Raw genomic sequence first — 21,529 nt, 5'->3', positions numbered from 1 at the left:
TCTCACTATAAACACACCCCATTGACTTTACCTAGGGAAGACCCGACTCACCGAGCGCACGACACGCACTAGCTAGCGACATAGAACTGCTATAGGATCAGACGCACGTCTGGAGTCAGGCTGCTAGCGCAAATCCTTTTCCTTATTTTGTATTTATTGGTCCTTATTTTAACCTGGTCAGAACGCTGAATTTAGAACTGGAGATCTAATCACTGAACTAAACATTTGGATGATTCGAGTCCATTGATATTTCTATAGGGATAGAAATAGTGTCCAGGTCCTCCCCAAATATAGCTATTCCTTACCGAGGAACACAAGACGCGCATACTCACAAGCACAAGTGGCTTGCTTGAACCAGCATCGTGGCTACTTTTACAGCAGTGGCATGTTCGAGGGATAAAGCGGACAAAATTGAACTCCCACCTAAGGAGGTATGTAAATGGCACATAGCCTACTTGTATTTTAGCGAATTGTTAATTGTCATTATTGTTATGATTTATATCCATGCATGGAGTAGCTGAGCATTCTCATTCTCTCATTATCCATTGAGATGTGGCGTCGTGGACTTCAGAATTCATGGAGAAGCTCCATCATTATTGTGCCTTATTTTGGGGAAACGCGTAATTTATGAACATAGGCTAAATACACGTTGTTTTAATGCATTTTGCAGCAAGATATTTAAAGCAATTCATCATACATAGGTCTGTCTATATGAGATCAGATGCCAAATTATAACAGTTTAGAGGGCAATATTCATAGGGAACTTTATTTTGTTTAACGTTTGCATTATCATGTTATTATTCTAGGCTGCATGTATTCTAGCCTAACTCAAGGAGAGAAGCAAGACAAAGCAAGGATTGTGATCATATAACATGTGCTATTGTTAGGGCATATAGGTAAGCTACGAGGAGTTTTAGACTATGCAGGCTATCTCGTTTAAATACAATATTTGATTGCTCGTCTTCAAGCCAGTCCCATCTAGACAACACACCAAATGAGGCTATTGGCTATTTGTAAACAGAAGAAATCATCCCTTGCAAATGTAACCCTTGCATTTTAGGATACCCTTTATATTGTGTTCTCTTATCATTGATTGCACCCGGTCTGTTCTAAGTGGTCTCTCCGCGTGCCCTATTACAGCTGCTCCCGGTGTAACCGTATTAATAGGGGCACCAGGTTCGATATGGCTCCAACATAGCTGCTGATGTGTCATTTATGTTTCTAATTTGGTTAAATTCGGTAAGGACCACAATTTTAGTCCCATTGAGCGTTGGGCTTAAACACAATTAACCTCTCGTGCAGAGATGGTGACACCCGGTTGGGGACCGCGCTGATTATATCGGTTACATGACAATTAGGACAGATTATATTTAATATACACTGCAGATGAGCATATGGTGGCAGTTTTCCCAGACGGTTATTGTTGACATCTTGCCCGGTGACAGGGTTCATTTTTCCTGCAGCGATTGAACAGTTGTAGGATATAGCCTACACTCTTAGAAGTAAAGGTGCCTGGAAGAACCTTTTGTGTTGCCACACTGGCAGAATATTTGAGGAAACCCTTCTGAAAAGGGTGTTTGAGGAAACCCTGTGTAAAGGTTCAAACTGGGATCTTTTTTTTGTGAGGGAGGGGTTCAATTTTGAACCTTTTTAATAATATATTGTTGATTGGATACCAGATTCGAGGCGCAGTTTATTGGAGGTGTGGCTTTCAGATAGTTCATTTTGGCCACCCGTTGGCATTAATGTCATTCCGTTCATCGTGTTAAGTTTGTACACTGCAAATAAAAATGTCCTTGAATATTTATGCATATGACATATTCTTAAATATAATATTAATATTAACATTGCTAATATTTTATTTCACCTTTATTTAACTAGGCAAGTCAGTTAAGAACACATTCTTATTTACAATGACCACCTACCCTGGCCAAACCCGGACAACGCTGGGCCAATTGTGCGCCGCACTATGGGATTCCCAATAACGGTCGTATGTGATATAGCCTGGATTCAAATCAGGGACTGTAGTGACACCTCTTGCACTGAGATGCAGTGCCTTAGACCGCTGCGCCACTCGCAATAAAGTGGTAACTGATCCAACTTTGGGATTAGCACAGGCTTTTGAGGAACTCATACACCTCTTTTAGCTTTGTTGAAGCTACAAAACTGTCTGTGTTCAACTTTAATGGGGAAGAAGTGAAAACAGTAGCCTAGCATTACAGATTAGTTATACGAAGTAAACAGCCACCTACAAACATGTCTGACGACAAAATATTTGAGTGAGGAAGAAAACTACCGGAGGGCCACAGATGTTTATAATCTGTAATATATTTTCTATGGCAATGGGGCTCAAAGTAATTATATTGTTAGGACAGGTGGAGGTGGGGGTTACGAATACACAATAGACCAGACTACATGCAACCAAATAGTCCTACCCCCGGTGGTTCCTAGGACCATGTATTTCCCGCAAGGCTATATAGTTGTTAAAAACATGAAATGTTGTCATGCAAATGAACCATGGCTTGCCAACACATCAGACATTGGTGATTATTATTTTGAAAAAAAATAGTAGACCTGATACTAAGTCAATTGCCCTTTCCTGCAGTCAATGACCAACGGTGCCCTCTTTGGCCTCATGGCTGGAATTTTATTCATATGTTTTACAATTTCATAATTCATATTTATGTAAAAAAAAAAAAAAAAAATTAAAATAAAAAAATCTGCTTTTTCTGTCGAACAGTTTTTTGTATTATATTTTATATATATAAAAAAATAATGTTCTTTATTATTTTCATTTTACTTTTTAAAATGTTATTTAGAAAATATAATTTTTTAAAAATATATAAAATATAATTTAAAAAGCAGTTTGACATAGAAACTGCGGATTTTAATGTTTTTTTTTAATCATTTTCATTATTTTCATTTGACATTTTTTTTTACCCCCTTTTCTCCACAATTTTGTGGTATCCAATTGGTAGTTACAGTCTTATCTCATTGCTGCAACTCCTGTACGGACTCGGGAGAGGCGAAGATCGAGAACCGTGCGTCCTCCGAAACACAACCCAACCAAGCCGCACTGCTTCTTGACACAATGCCCACTTAACCCGAAAGTCAGCCAAACCAATGTGTTGGAGGAAACACCGTACACCTGGCGACCGTGTCAGCGTGCACTGCACCCGGCCCGCCACAAGAGTCCCTAGTGCGCGATGGGGCAAGGACATCCCCTAACCCGTACGACCCTGGGCCAATTGTGCCCCGCACCATGTGTCTCCCAGTCGCGGCCGGCGGCGATCTATGTCAAACAGTTTTGTTATATTTCACATATTACGTCTTCTGTGATGTATATAAAGTGTAATATTGGGATTCAAGTTCTCAGTGTAATACATTTCAACTCTACATCTGACATGATGCAGGTGTTTTTTTAAAGGCCACAACCATGTGTGTAAGGTGTATGTTTTTGTTTCAAAGTAGATTTGTTTAAGACTACCAATAAACATTCTGTGTGACCCTGATTAAGCCCACTGTAGTAAAATGTTTTAAAATGCAACAACACCTTTCATTTTTATTCTGTCCATTCTGCAATATGACATGACAAAATGTACTCTCTATTACGATGTAAGGTGACACAATTACTGTGTATTATCTCCTCAACATATGCTAACCAGTACAGCGCCTATACTACAACACTATAAGATCAACTCGAACTGCGATGACTAGACTACAAACTTCCACACGCTCGCTTTGACGCTTTGTCTTCTCAAAAGCGCCTCTGTATTTTGGCACGGCGACAGATCCAATCCATGGGAATACAGAAGGTACAGCTCTGTCTTTGAATTTTCTTCTGTGTTTTGTTACCATCGTTTCTGATTGTATATCTCTTTCATAGTCGTCATCAGTTAAGTGCTTACTAAACACATCGATTTGCAAGATTGGATGTAGTGGTGTTTTGTTCATATTTCCAGTCTTTTAATTGCTACTGGCCATCTTCTGCACCTGTCTGTATCTATCAACGGAAGACAGTGACATTTTGTGCCTTCTTCCATAAAACTCACATCTGTGACGTCAAACTTCAAAGAAGGGCATACAGTGCATTCAGAAAGTATTCAGACCCCTTGACTTTTTCCAAATGTTGTTACGTTACAGCCTTATTCTGAAATGGATTCAATCGTTTTTTCTACACACACAATACCCCAAAATGACAAAACAAAAACAGGTTTTAAGAAATGTGCGCAAAAAAACGTAAGTATTCAGACCCTTTACTCAGTACTTTGTTAAAGCACCTTTGGCAGTGATAACCGCCTCGAGTCTTCTTGGAATTTGACTCTACAAGCTTAGTACACCTGTATCTGGGGAGTTTCTCCCATTCTTCTCTGCAGATCATCTCAAGCTCTATCAGGTTGGATGGGGAGTGTCACTGCTATTTTCAGGTCTCCAGCGATTTTTGATAGAGTTCAATTCTGGGCTCTGGCTGGGCCTCTCAAGGACATTCAGAGACTTGTCCCGAAGTCAATCCTGTGTTGTCTTGGCTGTGTGCTTAGGGTCGTTGTTGGAAGGTGAACCTTCGCCCCAGTCTGAGGTCCTGAGCGCTCTGGTGCAGGTTTTCATCAAGGACCTCACTGTACTTTGCTCCGTTAATCTTTCCCTCTATCCTGACTAGTCTCCCAGTCCCTGCTGCTTAAAAACATGCCCACAGCATGATGCTGCCACCACCATGCTTCACCGTAAAGATGGTGCCAGGTTTTCTCCAGACGTGATGCTTGGCATCCATGCCAAAGTGTTCAATCTTGGTTTCATCAGACCAGAGAATCTTGTTTCTCATGATCTGAGAGTCCTTTAGGTGCCTTTAGGAAAACTCCAAGCAGGCTGTCATGTGCCTTTTACTGAGGAGTGGCTTCTGTCTGGCCACTCTACCATAAAGGCCTGATTTGGTGGAGTGTTGCAGAGATGGCTGTCGTTCTGGAAGGTTCTCCCATCTCCACAGAGGAGACAGAGCACTGTCAGAGTCACCTCCCTGACCAAGGCCCTTCTCCCCTGATTGCTCAGTTTGGCTTGGGTGGCCAGCTTTAGGAAGAGTCTTGGTGGTTCCAAACTTCTTCCATTTAAGAATGATGAAGGCCACTGTGTGAGGTCACTTGACACAATCCTCTCTCGGAGCTCTACGGACAATTCCTTCGACCTCATGGCTTGGTTTTTGCTCTGACATACACTGTCAACTGTGGGACCTTATATCGACAGGTGTGTGCCTTTCCAAATCATGTCCAATCAATTGAATTTACCACAGGTGGACTCTAATCAAGTTGTAGAAACATCTCAAGGATGATCAATCAAAACAGGATGCACCTGAGCTCAATTTTGAGTCTCATACATACGTTTTCAGGTCTGAAAATGTATGTATGTAAGGGATTTTATTTTTATGCATTTGCAAACATTTCTTACCCCCTGTGTTCGCTTTGTCATTATGGGGTATTGTGTGCAGGTGAAGAAGCCGGATGTGGAGGTAATGGGCTGGCATGGTTACACGTGGTCTGCGGTTGTGAGGCCAGTACTTCCAAATTCTATAAAACGGCATTGGATGGATCTTGTGGTAGAGAAATTAATATTAATTTCTCTGGCAACAGCTCTGGTAGACATTCCTGCAGTCAGCATGCCAATTGCATGCTCCCTCAACTTGAGACATCTGTGGCATTGTGTTGTGTGATAAAACTGCACATTTTAAAGTGGACCTTTCATTGTCCCCATCACAAGGTGCACCTGTGTAAAGATCATGCTGTTTAATTAGCTTCTTGATATGCTACACCTACCTGTCAGGTGGATGTATTATCTTGGCAAAGGAGAAATGGGATATAAACAAATTTAGTGCTCACACATTTTAGAGAAGTAAGCTTTTTTTCCCGACTAGATCACCATCATGATCAACACGATGGAGTGTGCAGTGGATGCACACAGTCTACTATATGTGCGTATGGAACATTTCTGGGATTGTAAAAAATATTTCAGAACATGAAACATGGAACCAAAACATTACATGTTGCATTTACATTTTTGTTCAGTAATAGTTTCAATGTATGGAATCACTTGAGACATTTTTGATTTTAGATCAACTTTAACATCTGATGACAATACAACAGAACAGATGAACAGGACTGACATTTACTCTAACGGGGCACCAAAAAAAGCCACACTCCTACTAATCCACGCTTCCACTCCAGTGTTCCTCCAGGAACCCAGTGCTACATTGAACCAAAAAGGTTCCTCCAAGAACCCCTCAACTAACCGAAGGTGCAAATATGAACCATTGGCTAGCATCTGTTCCTTAAGGAACTCTAGGGGTGTACATGCCTTGCTGTTTACTTTAGAAAGTTTTCTCCCCCTAGCCAACCCTTACAAGGTATCTAAAAAGTTGTTGCAATGTTGCTGAAGTTGTCAGTAATGATATTCGAACACGCAACCTTTGGGTTGCGATACGTTCGCTTTATACAGCTACCCATCCACCCTGACCCACCACCCTCATTTCATTTTTCCCTTAAGTAACCTTCTGTCTTATGTAACGATACCAAATGTATTTGAGTGTTCTGGATTTTTGTTTACTATGTTAAGTCTTGTCTGAGACCAGCCTGTCCTAGGCCAGTGAGCGACCCTGCTGATATTGATCACATCAGACACCTGTCCCCGGAATCTAAATGTGACTGAGCCTGCATCCCAAATGGCACTCTATTCCCTATATAGTGCATTCTTTTGACAAGGACCCATATCGCTATATAATGTATAGGGTGCCAATTGGGAAGCACCCTGAGACTGAGATGGTGACTCAGTACTCTTCCCTAGGACTGTGTAGAGATGAGTTAGGCACTCTAACAGGGTTTAGCTTGGACTAGCTTTCATTTGTATTCTGGTTTTCTGGTCCAAAAAATCTTTTAATATCTTATCATGCATTTTTCTGTTTCCGTATTATTGGGTATATATGGGCTACTGGTTTTCATTTTGTGAATCACTCATGCCAATGGCTGTGTGTTTTACTTTGTTATGATACGTTATGTATTCTAAATCCAATTTCTGTTTTTTCTTCTCTTTCCCAGGATTCAATGAAAATGTCTGTCTGCGTCCACGAGAACCGCAAGTCGCGTGCCAGCACCGGCTCCATGAACATCTACCTGTTCCACAAGTCATCATATGCCGACAGCGTCCTCATGCACCTGAACACGCTGCGGCAACAGCGTCTCTTCACCGACGTCCTCCTCCATGCCGGGAGTCGCTCCTTCCCCTGCCACCGTGCTGTGCTGGCTGCCTGCAGCCGCTACTTTGAGGTAAAGACACTTATTACCAAGAGAGGGAACCATTAGCATTTCCCATAAGAAAACATGCATGTTTATCCATCATGCGAACACTAGCTGGGCTAAAAGGTTTACGAACTAATTAGCTAACGCTCTTGGTTTCCGATCCTCTTTGTTCTCTGACAGGCCATGTTCTCTGGCGGGCTGAAGGAGAGCCAGGCCAGCGAGGTGGACTTCAGGGACTCCATCCACCCGGAGGTCCTGGAGCTCTTATTAGACTATGCTTACACATCCCGGGTTGTCATCAATGAGGAGAATGCAGAGTCCCTCCTTGAGGCCGGGGACATGCTGGAGTTCCAGGACATTCGAGACGCCTGCGCCGAGTTCCTGGAGAGGAACCTGCACCCGTCCAACTGCCTGGGCATGCTGCTGCTTTCCGACGCCCACCAGTGTACGAAGCTGTCTGAGCTCTCCTGGGGCATGTGCCTCAGCAACTTTCCCACCATCTGCAAGACAGAGGATTTCCTCCAGCTTCCCAAAGACATGGTGGTGCAGCTCCTGTCCCACGAGGAACTGGAGACAGAGGATGAGAGGCTGGTCTACGAGGCTGCCCTCAACTGGGTCAACTACGACTTGGAGAGGAGGCACTGCAACCTGCCTGAACTGCTTCAGACCGTCCGCCTGGCTCTACTCCCTGCCATCTTCCTCATGGAGAATGTGTCCACAGAGGAGCTGATCAATGACCAGTTGAAGAGCAAGGAGCTGGTGGACGAGGCTATCCACTGCAAGCTGAAGATCCTTCAGAACGATGGTGTGGTGAAAAGCCCCTGCGCCCGGCCCAGGAAGACCAGCCACGCCCTGTTCCTGCTGGGAGGACAGACCTTTATGTGTGACAAGCTGTACCTGGTGGACCAGAAGGCCAAGGAGATCATCCCCAAGGCAGACATCCCCAGCCCGAGGAAGGAGTTCAGCGCCTGCGCCATCGGCTGTAATGTCTATGTGACTGGCGGGAGGGGCTCAGAGAACGGTGTGTCCAAAGACGTGTGGGTCTACGACACCTTGCAGGAGGAGTGGTCCAAGGCGGCGCCCATGCTCATCGCTCGCTTTGGCCACGGCTCGGCCGAGCTGAAACACTGCCTCTACGTAGTTGGAGGACACACGGCCGGCACTGGCTGCCTCCCCGCCTCGCCCTCAGTGTCCCTGAAACAGGTGGAGCAGTTCGACCCGGGGGCCAATAAATGGACCATGGTGGCGCCGCTGAGGGAGGGTGTGAGCAACGCAGCGGTGGTCAGCGTAAAGCTGAAACTCTTTGCCTTCGGAGGCACCAGCGTCACCCACGACAAACTACCCAAGGTGCAGTGCTATGACCCGCAGGAGAACCGCTGGACGGTGCCCGCCTCCTGCCCACAGCCCTGGCGCTACACCGCCGCTGCTGTCCTTGGAAACCAGATATTTGTGATGGGTGGGGACACAGAGTTCTCAGCGTGTTCGGCCTATAAGTTCAGCAGCGATACGTACCAGTGGACTAAAGTGGGAGACGTGACAGCCAAGAGAATGAGCTGCCAGGCCGTGGCGTCAGGTAACAAACTGTACGTGGTGGGGGGCTACTTTGGCACGCAGCGGTGTAAGACTCTGGACTGTTATGATCCGACTCTGGACGCGTGGAACAGCATAACTACCGTACCCTACTCCCTCATCCCAACAGCCTTCGTCAGCACCTGGAAACATCTCCCTGCCTGAGCTGAAAGGGATCCTGGGATAGCCTGACACCTCCATCCCAACCCCACTCCCATGAGGTATGGAGATAAGTCTCTCTGTCTCTCTCGCTCTCTGTGTTGTTGTCTGTTTGTTACTGTGGTGGAGAGAGATGGAATGTATAATGTATAAGTGATATTCTGGAGAGTCCAAACTGGAGAGTTTCAAAGCCGAGCTGAGTGCATGAGTTTCTTGTCAGTTTTTCTGATAAACACAGTCATATATCTATTAGGGCTGTGTTTTGGAACATTCACATACTGTAACTTCAATTCCCAGCTGTTTTCATTCAGTAGCCGTCTCTCTTTTACAAGGACAAGTATCCTGATTGAATCAAGGACAAATTGACTATTGATAGACTAATTATATTGCCACGAGAATTTGGCCATGGCTGAACTGCATGCTTTGAATACTAACCAAGCAGCCGCTGCTATTTGACTTCTTTATTTATTTCCTAGTCTTGTCGTCTGGTTTTCAGCCCCGAGCAGACAGTATGTGTGGCTTGCTGACTCTGTCTGGCACTACTAAAATAATGTGTAGGCAGAGCCAACACAAATACAGCATGTAATGGATAGATATATTTTCCACATACAGTATGTATGTACAGTTACATTTCAGGAGAATCTACTCCATGACAGACACAGATCTCTCCCATGATGCCAGTAGGTGATTGCTCAGTGATTCAGCAGCAAAGCTGGATCCATTGTCTGAGTACTGAGTGTTTTTTGAGTGGTTGTGTCTGTCGATACCACGGAAAACCACAGATACAGGGATAAACTAAATGCATCCCACCACATATTTCACCATAGCTGGACATCCCTTTGTGTTTGTGCGTGTGCATGGGGGACCATGTAGAGAGAGGGGTGGGAGGGCTAGAATAGAGGATAGGGGTTCGTATGGGTAGGTTAAGTGAGTTTTGAGGCCGCAGGGTTGGAGTGAGGGAGGAGGGACAGAGGGGTAATTGAAACAGAATAGAATACTTTTATTGTCCCTGTGGGGGAAATTTGTCTGAGGTGAGTGAGCGGAGGGGAGGCCAATTAAACAATCTACATGCAGCCAGGCAGGCTACCACAGCCTGCTGAGGCTAATCCTCTCTCAATCGCCTCCTTTTTATGAGATGGAGGAGGAGGAGGAGGAGGAGGAGGGAGGGAGGGAGGGAGGGAGGGAGACTAGTAACCTCTCTCGGCCTCAGTGACGCTTTCGCACTCATACACGAATGCATAAAGGCAGACATGCACACACATGCATACACACATTTGACAGACCTTATTTTGTGAAATGGCTGCGTGCTCATAAGAGATGGGAGCCAAAGAGATTGCGAGAGAAACAGGAAAGAGTGAGAGAGACAGACAGAGAGAGAGAGTGAGAGACCAAGAGAGAGGGACAGAGAGAGAGAGAGAGAGAGATGGAGAGGAGAGGAGAAGTATGATTGGGCTGCAGCTGTCCAGCATGCTCCAGTCTCCTGTTTGGTAATGCCAGGGAGCGGCTAGGAGCAGCCTCACTGCTCTGTCTGGGATGCTGATGTGCCTCTCCTCTCTGCTCTCCTTGGATGAAATTCTCCCTGACTTAGAAGGGGCCCTTTTTCTTCAGTGACTCATCTCTGAAACAGAGACTGTAGTGAAGGCTTTAAACCTCTCTAGACCAATGCAAAACGACTGATTTTGGTTGTACAATTATTTTAGATGGCAGTCAGTCACTGAGGTAGTGTAAGTGTTGACTGCACAGAGACACAGTAATAGTGATATATTACTGTCTACCAAATAGTGGGAGGGGAGGAGAGGGGGAAGAAGAGAGGAGAGAAGGGTCTCTACTCAACACTTTTCACAGGGACTCAACTCTACTTTGCCCTCTCTCTTCCTCCCTTCCCTTTCTTAGGAATGTTGGTTAAAGCCCCAAAGGAATCTGGTTTCAAGCAAATCAATGTTTTTATTCAGAGATCTGCTTCAGTCTCGCAAGAGTGCCAATACTGATAAAATCAAATGTGTTATCGTTCCATTTCGTAACTTCCAAGGTTGGTAAAGACTAGCGAACTCCAGTTTATAGAATCCCCCCAAAAATCTCAAATTAGGTTTCTTTTATCAGTCAGATTGCTCATTCCACTGATGCGTTGGAGAGGATACAGATGTTTGCTTATTGTTATTCCTCCTTCGCTATGCTATGACATCCAAGCAGATCTGCCCATCGCTGGGCTAGAATACCTAGAGCTTCTTCAAGAATAAATTAGAAACCTCTTCTGGGAGGACAATTTGGCTGCTTGTACTGGATGTACGGGGGCTACTGTTATGTGTGTGCCTGTGTGTCCTCTAGATACCACAGTCATTTGTAAGACCGGCTTCCCCCCTCGGCCCTCTAGATAGGGGCCACAGGGAAGAAGGCGAGACAGATGGAGGGGGTGGATATCTTTCAAATTGATATGGAGTGTTCCCTAGGCTATAAATCATTGGTGGCGTAATGCTGGAAAAATAAAGATATGCGCTTTTAAAACAAAAAGGTCAGAATGAGATGCAGAACCAAAGCTGGTCAGATGTGAAATATCTAGCTGGATTTAGAGTTGGGGGAATGCTAAAAAAAATAAAAGCCTAACTGTTTTGGGGAAGGAAATGGGAGGAAAGTGGATAACGTTCACAGAGGAGAGAATGAACCTTTTAGCTTTAATACTTGATATCACTGACACACGTCTGTAGAGAAACAGGTGCAAATGCCAGGCCAGGGCAGGCAGTGTCTGTTTTGTTTTTGCTGAGGGGAGAAAAAAAAATGAATGAGGGGTTATGGTAAAATAGTGAAGATAGGCTCCGGATCCTATCTGAGTGATTTTTCCATCCCTGAACTAGTGACTCTTACGGAGTGTGTTCATTTTATTTTGCCTGTTTTTTCCGGCATGAAAGGAGAGATACTTCCCATGACCTCTTAAACACTGTTTGCGTTCCCGCTTTCATTCACACAAGTCCTCTGTCGTGTTTTTTGTCTAATGCTTTTTTTCTCTCTCTCTTATTTTTCCTCAGATTTCCCTGTTTTGCATCATCCACTGGATTGGAACTTCCTGTCTGTGCAAAAAAAATGTTTTAAAAAAAATCCATAAATAGACCTGAACCATGGTGTGAGTGTGAAAACACACCTTGATCCATCCTGATGATGCTGTGAGTACACAGATGTTTAAAGAACCATCAATGCTCCTGGGAGGTCCTTGTACACAGGATGATGTCACAATGTCAATGATGTCATATCGTTTCTGAGAGGGAGGTTAGGATATTGTTCATGCAAACGCGCTCAATAAACTGCTGCTTGTGCTGTAAAATAACAACAACTCCTTAATCCCAGTGTACTATTGGCAAATGACGCCGTTGCTTCACAGCCCTTCATAAAATAACCATCAACATACCAGTCAGTCACACACTCACACAGCATTTCTTTCCATTCAATCATGAAAGACTTTGTCGTATTGCTATGTCTTTGCGCTTCTCACTCTGATAATTCTGTGAAATGAAACGGGGGGAAAAAACGGAAAAAAACACACCCTCTGCACAGAGACTTTAATATAATGGCATGAAGAATACCTGGCTGGACATAGGATACATATGGAGAGAGGAGAGTGGAGAGTCAGTGATCAACATGTGCGTGATGGAGAGTCAGTGATCAGCATGTGTGTGACCAGACGAGAGAACAGGACAAAGACAAAACTCTTCAGCTTGTTTATAACCAGCTGATCCACAAACTGATCCAGGATATGCACAATGAAGGAACAACAACATCCCCTCTCTCTCCTCCCCTCCCCTCCACTCTTTACTCTTCCGTTCTGTTAGTTGCCTCCGTTGTGTATCTGATACATTGGACTCCTTGCGTTCCATCTGGGAGAGATTATATTGCTCTATTGGCCACCAGTCTTTCTGCCCTGCCAAAGAAGAGGAGAGAGAAAAAGAGAGAGAGAACCTCCTCCCTTCCTCTTCCCGTCCCCATCACCTAGTGGGCGTTTGGGTTTTAAAACATTGTAATGGGCGTTGGGAGTTCCTGTTTGGCAGTTTTGTGTGAGACCTGGCTCTAGCTGTCACTACGTGTCCTTGGGACTTTAGGTGCCAGCACCAGCTGAGCCTGAGAGGGGGGTTGGCGGAGGGGGTGACATGAATATTGATGTGAGGAACCCCAAAGGAAGCACATTTTGGCTTTAGGCTACTACACTCTCCCCATGCAAAATAACACAAATCCAAGAACAGTAAAGGACAATGCAACACAGAACAGAAGAAAATGCTCATTCAAGCTCAGTAGTACTACACAAAATACTGTTTAGTCTTGGACACTATTTACAGATTGTTCTGATGTTATTCCAATGAGAATTATTGTTTTGTTGGAGTACTGATGGATTGATCTTCCGCTTTGCCTAAACGGTGATACTGAATTCTTCAAAACATCTATGGTCATGGTGACTTGATACGTTTGTCATGAAATTCTCTGGTCAAGAGAATCTTGTCAATTTGCTCACCCAAACTGAAACTGAAAATATTCATTTTCTGATCTTGCTGCAATGTATTATGTTTCAGAAGTCTTCATTTATAAGAAAATGACTTTACTTTATTTGTTTATGTAAAATAATGCTTAATCCTATATATTGTTTCTCTGCCTGCATTCATACATTAGTAAGTGAATGAATGTTTATCGTTTAACGGGGTATATCATGCATGGCCCAAGTTAAAGCTGCTCTATTTTTGATCTCATTTGGGCTGCTTTTTTTGCACAGTTTCTCCCAATGTGGAACCTTATCTTTTTAAAGTGGGGTGGGGTGTTGTATGAACACCTCCAACCATTTGGCCAGTGAGGTGTACAGATCAGAGGTTAAGAGGTCAGGGGTTAGGGGTCAGAGTAGGGATGAACATGGGGAGGATGGACATCGCTCAGATTACCCAGAGTGCAAGTGGGTAGTGTAATATCTCACATATTAATGTTGACTTGACTTCTATGAGGCATATCTGCTTAATTTGATTACATTTAACTAACAGACTGGTCAAACTGGGGCTTAAAGCGCTACACCAAATGGCCTTGTTGTTGTGTCAACAGAGACACTGCTAGAGGAAAAATAACAACAACAATGTTAATGACAAAAACAAGCAGGCTGTGAGAATTTGTACGTGTTCGAAGCTAGCGGCAGAGGCGTGCAGTAACTGTCAGGAACATCAGCACAGTGACACACACACACACAAACACACACCCTGTGACCCTGACACCGCTAGCCAGGCCCTGTGCAGTTATGTGAGGAATGTGAAGGTGGCAGCTGTCCTTGGAACAGCTGGGGGACTGACTGTGTCACATCTACCCTGGGCTCAACCCCTTCAGGTGTTACTCTAGGTCCCCTCACTAGGTCCCCTCTGAGTCCCTGGGCCCTTTAAGTCCCCACACTCAAATATGAAATATTCTGAATTGAGATGAGTGTATGTAAATCAGACTTTCTTGTAAATAATTTATTAATATCAACGGGAGACTTGCATGACAATTTGAGCATGTAGATCTCAAGTCAGAATACTTCCCGTGTAGTGTGAGCGTGAAAATGAGGGGGATGAGGAAGCGGATGGGTTCGTTGAATCCTATAATCTTGGTGTGTTGGTGTTGATAAGGGCAGGCGGACACCGCAGTGCTTTTCACAATAGTGTCACTGATGTATGGGAAGAAATATGTGAGTTCCTAAGACCAAAAAAGGGAATTCTGGACTTTTTGTCTGTTTGTCTGTCTGTCTGTCCAGGTGGCCAAAACATTGGCATATACAGTTTAGCATCAATGAAATCATTATGTATGTCAACAAAAAAGCTAACAGTTGTATAGATTTTCCCAGGATGTATAATGGTTGTATTCAGTGAATCGCCTCAACCCCTAAGAACTAAATGTGCAACATTCCACAATCCTGTTTGATTGTGTGAGCTACCCACTTCATAGCCCACCTCCCAGGCCTACCAAAGCAGGAATCGTTTGAGGAATTCTATGGAGACTCATTAGCACCTTGATGCCAACCCCCTAACCAACCCGTTCACAGAACACTGCCCAACTGGCCTCACAAATCAGACAAGCGGGTTACTTAAGTGATCATGGCCTCCAAGCCGGGGTTTGGAGGATAAATTGGCATGGGTGTTGTTAGCAAACCGGGACAATATATCCTCCAAACCCCGGCTTGGAGGGCATTATCACTTTTATACAACAGGTTACCAACATATTCAAATAATGATTGACACATTTTCATTCAACTTTATTTTGATTAATTTATTCATACTATTTAATCCTTCCACAAGATATAGTCCCGACACAAATCTATGGTTGCTAGAGACGAGACCCAGTCGTTCGTTCTAAATGTTCCATTGCCATACTGGCTGGCAACGTTCTTACCCCTTGCTTGCTATCTAGCCAACTACGGGTAATTTACAGTCATGTCAAAAAGTGCAGCCAGAATAACAGCAAAGTAGCTGCATTTACATTTGTTTAAGCTGTTTCCTAGTGACATTTATTTGGATACATCCATAACAATAAGTTAATGAGGCACGATTTCGCCTGGCATAGAAAATGTGCTCCCTCATCAGGACACTTGTTGTTCAGAGTACCTAGCCAACAATACAGCTACAGTAACACAATCACTTCAACCGGAAGCTGGAAAGACTGCAAATTAGCTGAGTTTAGTTTAACCTTTTTTCAATTGACATTTTTTTTGTATATATGCCAAAAATTATGCCAGCTGATTCATGATTTTGACTGGCTGAGAAACGCTGCCTGCCTGTCTGTCTCGTCCCGACTCATTCATTATTATGGGACAGCAGGAGATCGAATTTGAATATTGAAACAATGTTGCAAATGTCAGAGATACAGACAGCAAGGTTTATACAAATCTCCAATGTTGAAATCAAAATGTTAGTCGAAAATAAATGTGAGATAATGTCCAGACGCTTTTTCTAGTGGAGATCAAGTTTATTAATTGCCTGGCTGGGCTGATGAGACAGTGGATTGCAGAGTCAGATGAAACAGGCATTTTAACGTCATAGATTTAGCAGGTGGTAATTTGTGGAATAGACACTGTCTGGAATGTGGTTTTAACCAATCAGCATTCAGGATTAGACCCACCCGTAGTATAATCCCTTTTAGAACAACAAATTACCCTGGCAACGGTCAACAATGACTGCCCCTCCAATTTACACGTAATTGTTGAGTGGCATTTTTTTCCACCTCTCTCATTTCTCTCTTTGCCCCCTCTCTCTTCCCCTTTTATCGAGACTCAGCTCGGTCACATGAGAGTGTATTCTCCCCGGCAGGCTTGCTGTAGGCATTCACCAAAATGATGTAAAATTCAGACAGGATGCATCTTTAAAAGCACTGTTATCAATGTGCGTTTGTTTTAATTTCTTTTTCATGTCCAAGTAAAATTTTATTTCAATTTTTTTACAACATTGTTTTGTACATGTGACAGATTTTTTTCACAATGTGAAATTCATAGCAAAATAAACATAAGAGTTTTTCCTCTTGACTTTAATTACTTGCCTTGCCTGTCTTTATTTGCAATTGAGCTTTTATACACTGAGTATATAACATATTACAAACACCTGCTCTTTCCATGGCATAGACTGACAAATGTAATCTAGGTGAAAGCTTTGATTCCTTATTGATATCACATTTTAAATCCACTTCAATCAGTGTAGATGAAGGGGAGGATACAGGTTAAAGAAAGATTTTAAGCCTTGAGACATTGAGACAATGTGTATGTGGGCCATTCAGAGGGTGAATGGGCAAGGCAACAGATTGAAGTGCCTTTGAATGCGGTATGGTAGTTGTTGGCAGGTGCACCGGTTTGTGTCAACAACTGCAACGCTGCTGGGTTTATCACGCTCAACAGTTTCCCGTGTGTATCAAGAATGGTCCACCACCCAAAGCACATCCAGCCAAATGGACACAACTGTGGGAATCATTGGAGTCAACATGTGCCAGCATCCCTGTGGAATGCTTTCGACACCTTGTAGAGTCCATGCCCTGACAAATTTAAGCTGTTTTGAGGGCAAAATGGGGTACAACTCAATATTAGTGTTCCAAATGTTTGGTATATTAACTGTGTAACTATTTGGTGCACACACACACAATAGCCTCTTTAAGATTGGTTTGAACTAATCTATGGTTTTTGCTTAAACCAAAATCCAACACCTTTCCTAGGCTACACACTCAAAGCATATGAAGGTTTTACATATAGGCTATCTATCACTCCTGAGGCAAACTTCCCCCATGAACCTGCTGCAAATATTTTGACATCACTCTTGAGTAGTAGTTGGTACGAGGAAAAATACAACGCACTCATTCCATCAGCAGCACCATAGCGTTCGGTCATGAAGGCCTAGCGAGCTCATTACCCCGTTTCATATAGTTAGGCAGCTTTACAGGGAATGTAGTTCACTTGAATTGTCCTAGTGGTATTAAAGCCCAGTGTATTACCATCCAAACATCCTTTTGTTCTGTTGGAGGAGAGACTGAAATCATCCTATCTATGCCTCTGGCTTTCCGCTCTGCTCTGCTCTTCTCTGCTCTCTCTCTCTGAGCTGGGCTCCCTGCAGTGCTGGGACTGGATTGATGAGGTTAAAGAAGCAGGTCTCGGCACCGCTGCTCCTCTGTGATCGCAGCTGGTCACAGTGACGGAGAGGGAGAGAGAGGGAGAGGGAGAAAGGGGAAGAGGATAGGGAGAGGGAGAAAGGGGAAGAGGATAGGGAGAGGGAAGGAACAAGGAAACTAAACACAACCCAGACACTTTCCCTTTTTCTGACGAGTCAGCCAGGCAACAGTAACCTTTATCTGATGAAAACTGTGGGGGATGAGATAGAAGGAGATCATGAAAATGTAACCAAAAAAAAAAGCCTTTATATTGCTTTCTTATTATCTCTTCCTCTCCGCTTTCTCTCTCCCTCATCTCTCACTTCCTATTCCCTCCACTCAATCTTTCCACATGAGACAGTGCAGAGAATACAGTGCAGAACTGCTTGGCAACTGTCGACTCCATGTGTTTGACGTCTCTCTCTAACACGTTTAGCATCCCATTAGTTTGCATACTGCAGAGCAGAGAGCACACAGCACAGCCCAGCTGCTCACTAAGACAGCACAGCAAATGCCACTATTCCCTATTTAGTGCACTACATTTGAGCAGAGCCCTATGGGGTTAGGGTTCTATTTGAGACTCAGCCTATCACTGTATTTCTCAAGCACTGTGGAGTCCAGCTTCTATGCTCTCCTTTCCTCTCCTCTCTGCTCCACTTAGTGTTTCTGTTTACATTCATTGTCTGAAACAACTCCTAATCGGTGATGGCAGGTTGTGAAAAACCAGTTGAACTGGCTCTAGTCCTGGCCCTAAATGTAGACAAACACAACACACACACAGCCTTTCACAGGAAAGCGACTGAAAGAAGCATAAAAGTTTATAGGTTGGACATTCAGCTTCAAACAACAGTTTGTGATGCACAGCCATTTTTGCAGTGAATGAGTGAGATTATATGAATGTTCCTCCCACTTTCCTTTCCTGTTTCCAGCTGTTGCCAAGCTGTTGCCAAAGACCGACTCAAGATTGTTGCGGCCTTATGTCCCATCCAGGATGACGAGGACTAAGTAAGTACGTTTCTTCTCCCCCAGCGGCAATACTGCATAATAAGGATACACAGACTAGCACATGAGTTGATGTGTGGGTCTGTGTGTGAGGGACTGGGAGGCCCCTCTAGTGCCCCTCTGTGAGTAATATTCCCTTATTAATCAAGACAGGAAGTTGAATATCATTTCTAGCAGTAAATGGCTCCTATTTCCCTAAACATAACATACCAACGATGACTTGACCTCCAGTGATTACTAGTCTGTCCTCACCAAGTTCACTTCAAACCTCTGGTGTGTGTTGCGAATGGATGGATGGAGGGAGGAAGAGAGAGTGAGACAGAGAGGGACTAACAGAGACATCGAGAGAGAGAGAGCAAAGAAGTGTATTCAGACTAAGAAAAACTGCATCTAAGTTATAACAGGAACAGAATGATTGCCTACCCAGGTACCCACTTACACACTGGCAGCGTGTACGACGTGCCTTCAGGCGATAAAAACAATGTCCCCGCATGTCACCATCGCCTGGCAACACATATAGCAGCTCTCTGATTCAGCCTTTACAGTTTGCACGCACGCACGCACGCACGCACGCACGCACGCACACGCACACACACACACACACACACACACACACACACACACACACACACACACACACACACACACACACACACCTTTCCTCTGTGAAAGTAGAGTTGAAAAGAGAGAGATGTCCTTTGAGTTGTGCCAGCTCTAACTGACTATACTACCGATCCTCGACTTCGGCGATGTCATCTACAAAATAGCTTCCAATACTCTACTCAGCAAACTGGATGCAGTTTATTACAGTGCCATCCGTTTTGTTACTAAAGCACCTTATACCACCCACCACTGCGACCTGTATGCTCTAGTCGGCTGGCCCTCGCTACATATTCGTCGCCAGACCCACTGGCTCCAGGTCATCTACAAGTCCATGCTAGGTAAAGCTCTGCCTTATCTCAGTTCACTGGTCACGATGGCAACACCCACCCGTAGCACGTGCTCTAGCAGGTGTATCTCACTGATCATCCCTAAAGCCAACACCTCATTTGGCCACCTTTCGTTCCAGTTCTCTGCTGCCTGTGACTGGCGCCTATCATATACCTTCCACCTCCATGTGGAGAATAATTCCTCAATCGGGTTAAGGAAAGGAGAGTACGGGGGTAAGTACAGGGTGGTAAATTGTGGTTGGGCCTGAAACCATGCTTGCACCATTTGAGCATGGTGGAACCTGACAGTATCCCACACAATGACATAGGTCATGCCATCAGCTCTACAGACCTGATTTAGCTCATCAGGGAAGGTTACATTCAAACAGCGAATCATGTGGCTGCCTGCAACTCAATATACAGAGTATATAGAGTAGAGAGCTTTAGATGTTGTTCGACCAAACATTAGAACAGGCAAGATGAGTAATCTAAGCAACGTTGACTGTGGTATGATTGTTGATGCCACACATGGTGATTCCAGCTTGTCAGAAACAGCTGCCCTCCTGGGATTTTTACGCACTACAGTCTCTAGAGTTTACAGAGAATGGTGCGATAAACAAAACACATTTAGTGAGCGCCATTTCTGTGGACAAAAACACCTTGTTAATGAGAGAGTTCAGAGGAGAATTCCCAGACTCATTCAAGCTAACAGAAAGGCCACAAATGCTCAAAAAACAGCTGTTTAAACCAGTGGTGCGCAGAATGGCATCTCTTAACATACAACACCATGAATAATTCAGGCTGTTGTCAAGGCAAAAGGGGGTCCTACCCAGTACTAGATAAGTGTACCTAATAAAGTGAGTGTACAGTACTGTCAAATCTGAAAACATGGTCTGGAAAAGTGGTACATGGGACCATATGTCTGATAAAGAATGATGATGAAATATTACATCCATAGATAATGTAATCCAATTGGTTCATGTTCCACGGTAATTGACGTTAATGGATCTCGTTATCCTGAAACTTTCATGATCTAAACATGTCAGTTTCCATAAAACTATGCATTAAGAGTAATGCAACAGTTACTTATCATTTTGAGCAGTTGTATCAATTGATAGTTAGATCATTGTAATGAAAGGAATAGACAGTCTTCTCAGATGTAATGTGTGAATTGCATTTTGAAATGGTAATACTTTGATGTCAAGTTGTGTCATTTTGAACAGGTGATTTTAGTTCAATGAACAAATGATCTTAGATGTATGTGTATTGTATCCAAGCAATTGGAAAAAGTGTTAGTTTTGAAAAATGTGCATTTTGATCATTGGTTGTGAGTTTTGTTTCTAGCGTTTTGAAAAATGACATCAACGTTCCGAAATTAGTGCCAAGGTGATTGTAAAAAAACTATAATTGGATTTGGTTAAAAGTTGGGTGAAAGAAAATGCCCTTACGTTGATGACTTTTTGCAAATCCAATCAGTTTTTCATGTTGATTCAACGTCATCGCATAGATTTTTCTGGCTGAAATGACATGGATACAACATTGATTCAAACTGTTTTTGCCCAGTGGGATATGTCTTGGAGGTGCTCAGTAAAATCTGAAGTACTGTATGTTTTACAGTACTTAGGCCATGCTATGTTACATCACAAATAAAAGACAGATAGATCTGCACAGAGACCAAGGAGCTTCAGGCAGACAGCAATCTGTGAACGTCAGACTGCAGAAGACTGTGTAGACCTCTGGAGGGGCTGCAAGTGACAAAGTAAAACATTCTCTTCAAATGTTGGGGCCATTTTCATGTCGAATCCAGGCTCCCATTTAATTTCCACTTGTGAGACAAGGTTGCTGATCTGGGAGTTGGGAAATGGTCAATAGGATACAGTTGAATTATTAATGAGAGGAAACATAGACCTCTCACACAGTATGTGGTTAGATGTACTGGTTTGAAAGGAGAATGTTGCTTTTTTTACAACCAAATAATTGAAA

The 21,529-nt window shown here is 43.7% G+C and overlaps 1 protein-coding gene across 2 annotated transcripts; it reads left to right on the top strand.

Moving 5' to 3' along the window:
* Nucleotides 1-55: 55 nt before the first annotated feature.
* On the top strand, nt 56-16,515 carry LOC118385379 (ectoderm-neural cortex protein 1). 2 transcript variants are annotated; one of them, XM_035772486.2, is made up of 4 exons: nt 56-431; nt 7,077-7,304; nt 7,458-9,067; nt 12,026-16,515. In XM_035772486.2, exons 2-3 carry the CDS (start codon nt 7,083-7,085, stop codon nt 9,009-9,011), a joined length of 1,776 nt encoding a protein of 591 aa, XP_035628379.1. In that variant the 5' UTR covers nt 56-431; nt 7,077-7,082; the 3' UTR covers nt 9,012-9,067; nt 12,026-16,515. The 2 variants fall into 2 exon arrangements, with proteins under 2 accessions (XP_035628379.1, XP_035628378.1); XM_035772485.2 differs by lacking the exon at nt 56-431 and adding an exon at nt 3,728-3,815.
* The last annotated feature ends 5,014 nt before the right edge of the window (nt 16,516-21,529 follow it).

Source organism: Oncorhynchus keta, chromosome 6, assembly GCF_023373465.1.
Source record: "Oncorhynchus keta strain PuntledgeMale-10-30-2019 chromosome 6, Oket_V2, whole genome shotgun sequence".
Lineage (NCBI taxonomy): Eukaryota > Metazoa > Chordata > Actinopteri > Salmoniformes > Salmonidae > Oncorhynchus > Oncorhynchus keta.
The sequence above is the reverse complement of the archived record's forward strand: the minus strand, read 5'-3'. Positions and strand labels throughout refer to the sequence as shown.